The sequence below is a fragment of the Mobula hypostoma genome, chromosome 23, assembly GCF_963921235.1.
Source record: "Mobula hypostoma chromosome 23, sMobHyp1.1, whole genome shotgun sequence".
NCBI lineage: Eukaryota > Metazoa > Chordata > Chondrichthyes > Myliobatiformes > Myliobatidae > Mobula > Mobula hypostoma.
In genome coordinates, this window is record NC_086119.1 from 38,306,588 (window position 1) to 38,317,802 (window position 11,215).

At 42.6% G+C, this 11,215-nt stretch overlaps 1 protein-coding gene across 1 annotated transcript; it reads right to left on the reverse strand.

The window, feature by feature from the left end:
- Window positions 1-800: 800 nt before the first annotated feature.
- On the reverse strand, window positions 801-2,778 carry LOC134337003 (protein FAM200A-like). The gene is made up of 2 exons (XM_063031743.1): window positions 2,368-2,778; window positions 801-1,697 (listed from the first exon to the last, which is right to left on the reverse strand). Exons 1-2 carry the CDS (start codon window positions 2,776-2,778, stop codon window positions 801-803), a joined length of 1,308 nt encoding a protein of 435 aa, XP_062887813.1.
- Window positions 2,779-11,215: the final 8,437 nt, after the last annotated feature.

An 11,215-nucleotide genomic window follows, 5' to 3' on the forward strand; every position in this document is an offset into this window, starting at 1 on the left:
GAGGGTCCAGAGGAGGTTCATAAGAAAGATGAAAGGGTTAATACATGAGCATTTGATGGCTTTGGACCTGGTTTGCATCACAGCCTGGTATGTATGGAAACACCAACGGCCTTGAACAAAAAAGCCTCGATGAAGTAGAGGATACAGCCCAGTCTGTCACAGGTAAAAACCCTCCAAACCATTGAGCACATCCACATGCAATGCTGTTACAGGAAAGCAGCATTCATCTACACCAGGGTTCCCCAATTAGTTTTCCACAAGGGCCAAATTATGTCAAGCATGCCAAGCCAAGGGCCAAAACGTCCAGGGTTTTTTTTTCATTGTGCCAGTAATTTGTTTTATGGGCAGATGTTGTTGCAGCTATTACCATTATTATTATTAGTAGTAGTAGTAGTAATGGTAGTAGTAATAATTTAGGCCTGGGATTCTCAAAGCCTGTTTTGGTCACACAAGAAAAACAAAATGCACTCTTGAAACAAAATAAGTCCAAAACCAATCATTTAGTTATGACTGTAGCTATCGCAACTGTCAGTGGTCACATTGAGAACTCACCTGGCATGTAAAACACTCACACTCACACTCACTCTTCACCACTTCTCTTCCACACAGAGTTTTAGTAGTACTGCCTTTTCCACTGTTTCTGTTCTCTCATTTAATCTATTTGTTCTTTTTAATTAAGCTATGTAGCATTTGAAGTATGAAGTGTAGCTATAAATGAAATTATCAGTATTATTGTTGTAATATTATTATACCACAATAAGATTGACAAATGGACAAAAATAAATTGATGTACTCACCACTCAGTGAGAGAAGTGACAGTGACCAGATGAGGCAATCCTTCTGATGTTGGGCCTGTATTCTGTTGTGGCAATCCTGAGGCACTGGCCAAGATGTGCATTGGAGAGTCTGTTTCTGTCCTGGTTCTTGACAGAGTTCATTGAAGAAAACGGTGACTCATATATGTACGTGAAGGGGAACAGTGTGAGTAGGAGCATTGCAATAGCTCTCGTGTTTTTGGATTGAGCTTGGGGAACCACGTTGATCCAAAAGTCACTCACCCCAACCTCCTTGTGTTGTGCTTTGAGCAAATCAGATGTTCCCATTTCCAAGACCTCCAGCTGAAGAGTTGCCTCATCTATAGAAGGCACCAGCCTTTTGGCCTCTGCAGTCCACTGGCCATCAGCCGAAACTGAGAACGGCTGTCTCTGGAAGTGGAGGATGTCACCTGAGAGTTTAGGGGAGCTTTCAAATCGTTCTCTGAAGTTTTCTGCCAGGCTCGTCACGAAATCCTTCATCACTGGATCCTCCTGCATTTCGTTCTTCTCGCAATGCTCCCGCAGACGTGGAAAGTGCAACTTTCTCCCGTGAATGTCTCTCTCCAAAAGGTTCAGCTTTGACCGGAAAGCTTCAATCGCCTCGTACATATGCGCAACAGTGTGGTTGTTGCCTTGTAATTGCAGATTAAGTTGATTTAGATGAGACATGATGTCACACAAAAAAAGAACATGTGCCATCATCTTGTTGTCACTTAAAAACCTCTTAAATCCTTGGGCTTTTTGGCTCAGCAGACTGGATAAAAATGACACAAGCTCATCGCGCAGGTCGCACACCCTCTCCAACACACGATCTTTGCTCAGCCAGTGAACATCATTATGCAGCAAAAGGTATGTTCCGCTGACATTTCCTCCAGCAATGCTCTGAAAAGGCGATGTTGCAGACTAGAACTCACACTAACTGAATTTACCAGTCTCGTCACAGTATCCATCGCCTCTTTCATTTCCCCACAATAAAGTTTAGGGCACAACACTGATTTGTGAATAATGCAATGAAATGCCAAGAGTCACAGACATCAAAGTTGATGGTGAACGCAGCAGGCCAGGCAGCATCTCTAGGAAGAGGTACAGTCGACATTTCGGGCCGAGACCCTTCGTCAGGACTAACTGAAAGAAGAACTAGTAAGAGATTTGAAAGTGGGAGGGGGAGATCCGAAATGACAGGAGCAGACAGGAGGGGGAGGGATGGAGCCAAGAGCTGGACAGGTGATTGGCAAAAGGGATATGAGAGGATCATGGGACAGGAGGCCTAGGGAGAAAGAAAAGGGGGAAGGGGGAACCCAGAGGATGGGGAAGGGGTATAGTGAGGGGGACAGAGAGAGAAAAAGAATGTGTGTATATAGATAAATAACGGATGGGGTACGAGGGGGAGGTGGGGCATTAGCGGAAGTTTGAGAGGTCAATGTTCATGCCATCATGTTGGAGGCTACCCAGACGGAATATAAGGTGTTGTTCCTCCAACCTGAGTGTGGCTTCATCTTTACAGTAGACGAAATGCCAAGAGTGCTGGGTTAACAGCGACAAACCTGCTTACCAAGCCCTTGTGTAGTCCCACCATCGACGGAGCCCCATCGGTGACAATTGGCACAATTTTGCTCACATCCAAGCCATTCTTCTCAAAGAACTGTGTCCATTCGTTAAAAATTATTTCCCCAGTTGAGCACCCAGACAGAGGAAGCAAACAAATTAGCTCTTCCCGAATGGTCTTCCCATCAAAAAATCTTGCGAACACAGATAGCTCTTCCATATCGGTTCGGTCACAGGATGAGTCTGTGGCTGGTGATATGGCTTCTGCTTTCTCCAAATCGGTGAGTAGATTGGAAAAACACTCCTCCGCTAAAACTTCTACTCTTGTTGCCCTTTTGGCCGACAATGGCACCATCTTTAATAGCTCGACGACCGTTTTCTTGTTTTTCTCATTATGACTTAAAACTTCACTGACCATATCAATTGCACACGTTTTAATGAACTCGGCATCGCGCGCTCTACGGGGGCGTAGGTCAAGTGTACAGTGTGGGATGAGGTTAAAATAAATTGGAGCAGCGTGCGCTTTACTTACATGTTATGACAGGTGCATTCATGTAAGTGCCAGTGGGTCGGCGCAGTCCAGACATTTGGTTCTCGCGGCCCGCCTATTGGGGTTGTCTGATCTACAAGGACCCCACCATCCAGGCCATATTCAGGAGGAAGATGTAAAAACCTTGGGATCCATACTACCTGGTTCAGGAACTGTTATTGCCTCTTGACCATTAGGCTCTTGAAACAGAGGGGATAACTTCATTTACCCTATCGCTGAACTGTTCCCACAACCTATGGATTCACTTTCAAGGGCTTTTCATCTCATCTGCTTGATATTTATTGCTATATTATTTTTTTTTCTTTTACTTTATTGTCACCAAACAACTGGTACTAGAACGTACAATCATCACAGTGATATTTGTTTCTGCGCTTCCCACTCCCTGGATTACAAATACAGTATTAAATATTTAAAATATTAAAAATTAGTAAATATTAAAAGTTTAAATTATAAATCATAAATAGAAAATAGAAAAATGGAAAGTAAGGTAGTGCAAAAAAACCGAGAGGCAGGTCCAGATATTTGGAGGGTACGGCCCAGATCCGGGTCAGGATCCGTTCAGCAGTCTTATCAGTTGGAAAGAAGCTGTTCCCAAATCTGGCCATATGAGTCTTCAAGCTCCTGAGCCTTCTCCCGGAGGGAAGAGTGACGAAAAGTGTGTTGGCTGGGTGGGTGCTGTCCTTGATTATCCTGGCAGCACTGCTCCGACAGCGTGTGGTGTAAAATGAGTTCAAGAACGGAAGATTGGTTTGTGTTGATGTGCTGCACCATGTTCACAATCTCCTGCAGCTTCTTTCGGTCTTGGACAGGACAACTTCCATATCAGGTTGTGATGCACCCTAGAAGAATGCTTTCTACGGTGCATCTATAAAAATTAGTGAGGGTTTTAGGGGACAGGCCAAATTTCTTTAGTTTTCTCAGGAAGTAAAGGCGTTGGTGGGCCTCCTTGGCAGTGAACTCTGCTTGGTTGGACCAAATCAGGTCATTTGTGATATTGACCCCGAGGAACTTAAAGCTTTTGACCTGTTCCACTTGCGCACCACCGATGTAAATTGGGTCGTGCGGTCCACTACTCCTTCTGAAGTCAACAACCAATTCCTTCGTCTTGCTGATGTTGAGGGGTAGGTTATTGTCTTCGCAGCATACCACCAGGCTCTTAATTTCCTGTCTGTACTCAAACTCATCATTGCCCGAGATACGGCCTACAATTGTTGTGTCATCAGCAAACTTGTATATTGAGTTTGATGGAAACTTGGCTACACGATCATGGGTGTACAGTGAGTACAGCAGAGGGCTGAGTACACAGCCTTGTGGGGCTCCGATGCTCAGAGTGATTGTAGGGGAGAGCTTGTCCCCTATTTTTACAGCCTGGGTCCTGTCTGTGAGGAAGTTGAAGATCCAGCTGCAGATCTGAGTGCTAAGGCCCAGGTTCCAGAGCTTAGGAATCAGTTTATTTGGAATGATGGTATTAAAGGCAGAGCTGTAGTCAATGAAAAGGAGCCTTACGTATGCGTCTTTATCCTCCAGGTGTTCTAAGGAGGAACGTAGGGCCAGAGAGATGGCACCTGCTGTTGACCTGTTGCTCCAGTAGGCGAATTGCAAAGCGTCGAGGTTGACTGGTAGGTTGTGGTTGATGTGTGCCATAACCAACCTTTTTGTATTTGTACAGTTTGCTGTCTTTTGCATATTGGTTGTTGTCCATTGTGTTGGGTGGAGCCTGTGTGGTCTTTCATCGATTCTTGCATTTACTGTGACTGCCTGCAAGAAAATGAATCTCAGGGTTGTATATGGTGACATATATTTTCGATAATAAATTACTTTGAACTTTTTTGAACTATTTACTCACTGGAGTTTAAAAGAATGAACAGATGGATGGAGGAATCTCATTGAAACCTATCAAATACTGAAAGGCCTAAATAGAGTCAATCTGGTGAGGATGAACACACTGATGAGAAAGAGGGAGAAGTGGAGAGTCCGTCATCTTGCCCGACGCCGGCCTCCTAGGCCTGAGTTGACATAGTAGTAGTAGGAGAGGGTATATCCTATAGTGGGAGAGTACAGGCCCAGAGGGCCATTCATTAAGAACAGAAATGGGGAGGAATTTCTTTAGCCAGAAGGTGGTGAATCTATGTAATTCATTTCCATGCACAGTTGTGGAGGCCAAGTCATTGAGTATATTTAAAGGGAGGTTGAATAGCCAGGGTGTCAAAGGTTATGGAGAGAATGGGGGTGAGAGACTCAATGGGCCAAGTAGTCTAACTCTGCTCCTATGTCTTGTGGTCTTATTTAAATGTATCCGTTGTTTTATTATTAAAAGTATAACAGACATTGAAAAAAAAACAAGCACTTTGGAAAACCTGTTCAAAAATTAATATTTTTCATTTGCCTTTTTAAAGGATTAATAACATCATTTCTAAATAGTATTGTTATTGTACCTCATATATAACATAAGAAATGTGAACATGAGATTATAAGTATTGGTACATATTCATAAAAGATCAAGGAGAATAATCACACTTTACTCTCATTAAGACTTGTTATTCCACTAACGATGACAAATATTTTATATCTAGCTTGTAGATGGTTATTTTGAGAGCTGTGCAGGTAGCACTAGTTTCATCAGTAAATTGAGAGCATACCATTGAGAGCATACTCACCAACTGCATCTCAGTGTGGTATGGCAATTGTCCTGTATCGGACCGCAAAGCACTCCAGCATATTGTGAAAACTGCCCAGTGGATTATTGGCACCCAATTGCCCACCATTGAGAATATCTACCATAAACGCTGCCTGGGCAGGGAGAAAAGCAATATCAGGGATGCATCTCACCCTAACCATGGACTTTTTATTCTCCTCCCATCTGGTAGGCGCTACAGGAGCCTCCGCTCCCGCACCAGCAGGCACAGGAACTTCACATCACTGTGCTAAGCAGTATCGCATCTGTATTGTACTGTCTCAGTACTTGTATATTTGTGTGCTGTAACACTTTTTATTTGCAGTTATTCTGTAAATAACTCTATTCTTTGCATTTCTGGTCAGATGCTAAATGCATTTCATTGGCTTTATATACTCGGCACAATGACAATAAACTTGAATCTAGATCTAAATCTACTCCTATAATTAGTCTTGAGCAAGGTCATCACCGAAAATAACAACTCACAGGAATATTCATAATGATGCTAAACTACAGTCTTTGCAGTTATCACTGAATATCCTGTGTTCACTCACAAATGAGAGAAAACAATATAAGCAGAGCAAAGTCAGGGATTCAACAGTTTACGGATGTTACACCAGGTCTGCGAGGATTTCAAAGTGTTTAATCTAATGTCATGTGCTCGCGCATCCATCTAGCTCATGCCAAGCCAGCATACGAAAAAATCATTCGCTGCTTCATTTGGAAGTAAGGATAATCATACTGTTTTTTTTATTATGGATGGGGTTTTAAAAATAATCGAGTGGCACTGTATGCCATGTGCCAACAAAATATTTGTGTATGCTATCTTGAACACGCATACGATAGGCTTGCCACACCAGGGAATTTTCACAGCTTCCCTCTGGCAAGTACTTCTATTCGTAAGTACGGTGAGCAAAATTGTACATGATTCTCTGCGTACCTTATATTAACAATCAAAGTAGACTAAACAAAGAAACAAAAATTTACCCAATTTTGTTAACAAACAAAAACTTACCCAATTGAATCCTATCTTCTAGCACCTGATCTGTAATTCTGGGGATTATTTCTCTTCTAGTACACTGTTTGGTATGGAGGGGCTACTTCACAGGACTGAAAGAAGTTGCAGAGAGTTATACATTTAGTCAACTCCATCTTGGGTACTAGCCTACAAAGTACCCAGGACATCTGCAGGGAGCGGTGTCTCAGAAAGGCAGGATACATTATTAAGAACCTCCATCACCCAGGGCATGCCCTTTTCTCATTGTTACCATCAGGTAGGAGGTACAGAAGCCTGAAGGCACACACTCAGCGATTCAGGAACAGCTTCTTCCCCTCTGCCATCCGTTCCTAAATGGACATTGAACCCTTGCACACTACTTCACTTTATATCATTTGTTTTTGCAAGATTTTTAATCTATTCAATATACGTATACTGCAGTTGATTTACCTTTATTATTATTTCATTATTTTTTCTTCTATATTCTATATAGTCGTGCATTACTGGTTGCCGATGCGTAGAGGGGTCTAGCGGGAAATTGGCGGGCAAGGGCGTGGCCGGAGATTGCCGATGAGGAGTGGGGTGTGTCCGGAGATTGCCGATGCGAACAAGGGCGTGTCCGGAGATTGCCGATGCGAACAAGGGCGTGTCCGGAGATTGCCGATGAGGAGTGGGGTGTGTCCGGAGATTGCCGATGCGAACAAGGGCGTGTCCGGAGATTGCCGATGCGGGCAAGGGCGTGTCCGGAGATTGCCGATGAGGAGCGGGGTGTGTCCGGAGATTGCCGATGCGAACATGGGCGTGTCCGGAGATTGCCGATGAGGAGCGGGCTGTGTCCGGAGATTGCCGATGAGGAGAGGGGCGTGTCCGGAGATTGCCGATGAGGAGAGGGGCGTGTCCGGAGATTGCCGATGCAGCAATTTGTCTGTATCTGCAGGTTGCGGGCGGTAAAGGTTCTCGCGCGATTGTTTGAATGCCGCAGCTTTGCTGGGAGTCAGTTAGAGAGAGGGAGAGGACATCTGAAAGGAGTAAATTCACCTGTGAGTACCTGAGATGAGGGGCGAATGACAGAAATAAGACTGTCGTTTTTCGGAAATGGCAAGTAGATTAAATATGAGAGGAAAAGGCGAGGACGACTCAGTCAAGAATGGAGAGTTTGGGGGGAAAATGTGAAAGATCGGCACGGGCCAGGTCACTGTGATCAGAGGTGTCGGCTCGGACACCACGTCTTTAGCACAGCGGAGGCTGTAGCAGAGGATGTTAGCTGATGTGCATACTGTAGCTTGAGCAGCCTGCATTTTCTCTCATTTCCCTCACTTGAGTGCATAAATGGCAAAATATACTGATCATTTTAGGAACATTACGTGGAACGGAAAATTTACATGTTGTTGGATCTTGATTCCTACTTTTGCAAGAATGAGTTAATTCATTTGGGGGGGGGAACAGTTAGAGTTTCAGAATCTTCTTGTGTTTGAGTTCAAGGGAAGTAGTTTTAATCCAGTGGTTTGCAGATGCTCCAAGCGTGTACAAACATAGCACCGCCCCACTTCAGTGCAGTTGATAGGGCCCACTATTATTTAATCTTGTGGGATACTCTACTTCAGAACTCAGTATGAATTTAAGAAATCGACATATACGTAAGCCTGCCCTGTCATGTTTGCAAACCATCTGAAAACATTTCATCACCATATGAGGAGACATCATTAGTGCGCTATTCACTTGTGCTGTGTGTCCTCGGAATGCTTGGCCTTTATATACTTAGCAACCAGTTGCCTGGTCGTCATTATGGAAACCAGAGCTACGCATTTTCTGAGTTATTTTCATTTAGTTTTGATCCCCATATCCCTCTGATAACAAAAGTATTGATTGTTTATTTTTATTTATTGTCATTGATACACTCAATGGTTGAATTTTTGCAAACTACAGAATTAGAGAATTTTTGTAAATAAAATTTCCCTTGTCTGGTATATAATTCAATAAATTGTGCATCCTAAAACTGTTATAAACTTCTAGGCAAAAATGACAATCTCTCTTCATATGAATGGCATAAATTGTTCATGATTGGAATTTCGTAGACTAGATATGATTTAATGTCAATCAAAGCATTTTGACCAGATTGTGTTTGCCACAATCCTTGTTGGTTACTTTAATTCTCCTCTCTATTCCTACCTCAACTATTTAACCTATGGCCTTTTCTGGTAAAGCTCAATGTAAGCTGTAACCTTGTTTGTTTGCTGGACACCTAGCTCTTTTGGAGGTGGGAGGGGGACTATGTCCTTTGTCCTACTCTGACAGTAGGTGTGCCTGAAAGACGATAGATGCTCAATTGCAGTATGGATATTTGGAGAAAGCAAGTTATATCTTGCCCAGTTGCCATTCTTCTCCTTCTGCAAGATTCCTGGATCCAGCTCTGTTATCCCGTCATTTACTTCCTCCAATGTTCACATTCTCTGGACTTGAACTCATCTTGTGTGGAATTATAATACAAGACTCGAAGCAGGCTAATCAATCCTGTTCACCCATTAATTGAAATTATGAGTGATCTGTCTCCCAACTCCACCAATTTGCCTTGGCTCTACATCCCTTTCATAAGAAAAATGCTCATTTACTGAAATAAATTTTCCAGACTTCCTCTATACATCATGTAAAAATGTTCCTTCCAATTCCATTCCAATATGATATTTCTCTTAATAATAAGGCATCCGTTAGTCTTGCGAGATCATGGATCTGTGCCTGGAAAGTTTTCACTCTCCAGGGCGCAGGCCTGGGCAAGGTTGTATGGAAGACCAGCAGTTGCCCATGCTGCAAGTCTCCCCTCTCCACGATACCAATATTGTCCAAGGGAAGGGCATTAGGACCCATACAGCTTGGCACGAGTGTCATCACAGAGCAATGTACCGTGCTCAAGGACACAACACGTTCCCTCACCTGGGGCTCGAACTCACGACCTTCAGGTACTCACGACCTTCAGGTAGCTAGCCCAATGCCTTAACCATTTGGCTACGTTAATATTGTTACTATTCTTATGATCTTCACTCCTCTGCCAAGTGAAATAGTTTTTACTTATCTTCCATGGAATTCCTTAAACATTAAAATATAGTATATCATTTAGATTATCCAACTGCCTGTCTGAACTAAAGGGAATATAAAAGAACATGATCCATCCTAAAACATCTCACCATAGAAACTGTGCTTGATCTCCCAAGCTCTTCCAAGGTTCCTGTATCCCCAGTATGTAAAATATTCCTTAAATTGTAGGTTTGAATACTGTTTTCATGCAATTTCAAAGTCATTGTGATTGGACTGTGGGTGTGCATACACATTTGGCCCAAAGTATTTTTGGTCAATATTCATTTTTTGTCTGAGATCAATTAATTTCAGTTATAGAGCAAAATTCAGTGAGCTCCAGTTTCAGGAAAGTTATCCCCTGTCTGGATCAATTTCCATTAACTTCAGTTAAACTAGACCAGGGGTAGGCAACCTACGGCCTGCGGGTCAGATGCAAATATTGGGATACTATGCTTATCTGGCCCGCAAGCGATTTTTTTTTTCCTTATTCTGAGTGTTTCACGCGACCACACTGATGGACATGCATGGCGTCTTGTTACACTGGCCCCAGGTTCCATTTTGTTCCAAACCAAACACTGCTATATACAAATGATGGGAAGGCAGACAACCTTATTAATACGTATTAGATACTCGCCGTGCACGTGCAGGTTTTCAGATGGGATCGTCCAAATTTGTAAACAGACAGCATCACTGTGCTTTAACAACAAATCCATGCTAAATATCCAGGTATTTACATGTGCTACGATACTTGTTGAATAACTCGCGTTTTGAAATAAAATCGAAGAAAAAAATTCCAATGGCAATGAATGCAAAATGCAGGAAGGTAGACACTGAGTGCCGAAATTCCCAAGACACTTGGACACTAGATTACTTCTTCATTGAGCAAGCTGGGAAACCAGTGTTTCATTTGCCTAGAAAATATTGCTGTGAAGAAGTTGGTATTACAAGACCCGCCATAGTTGAAAGAAAGCTGCAGTTGTGGGAGTACCAGCTTTAAAAAGGAAATTGTGCACATTTTCCCACTTTTCAAAAAAAGTAAAGCACAAGATCCAGGCATTTTTGTGAATGTAGTCCAAATATTGAGAAGAGAGTTTTCATCTCGTTTTGCTGATTTTCGCTTGCATGCAAATAAGTTCAAGCTGTTTGCTACTCCATTTGATGTGGAAGTGGACACTGCATCAGAAGTTTTTCAAATGGAATTGATTGATATGTAGTATGACAACATATTGAGATCGAAATTTCATTCTGAAGATGTCAGTGCTTGACTTCTATAGAAAATATATTCATCCAAGTGGGAAGTATCCTAACTTAGTGGACCATGCAAAAAAGATGGCATCATTGTTTGGCAGCACTTATCTGTGTGAGCAGTTATTTTCAAAAATGAAGCACACCAAGAACCATTTGAGAACACGACTGACTGATGCCCTTCTGGATAATGTCTTGCTCTTGACATCAACAAGTCTGACACCCAATATTGAGAAGCTTTCAAGCAACAAACAGCATCAAGTTTCACATTGATTTATCGACTGTTTGCATTAAAATTTTCTTTTTTATTAAACTTAGTT

Excerpts from the sequence above, each read along its gene's own strand:
- LOC134337003 (XM_063031743.1), bottom strand. The coding sequence starts at position 2,778 with ATGGTCAGTGAAGTTTTAAGTCATAATGAGAAAAACAAGAAAACGGTC. Across the intron at positions 1,698-2,367 it reads TGGGACTACACAAGGGCTTG|AGCATTGCTGGAGGAAATGT; the intron begins GTAAGCAGGTTT and ends TCGCCTTTTCAG.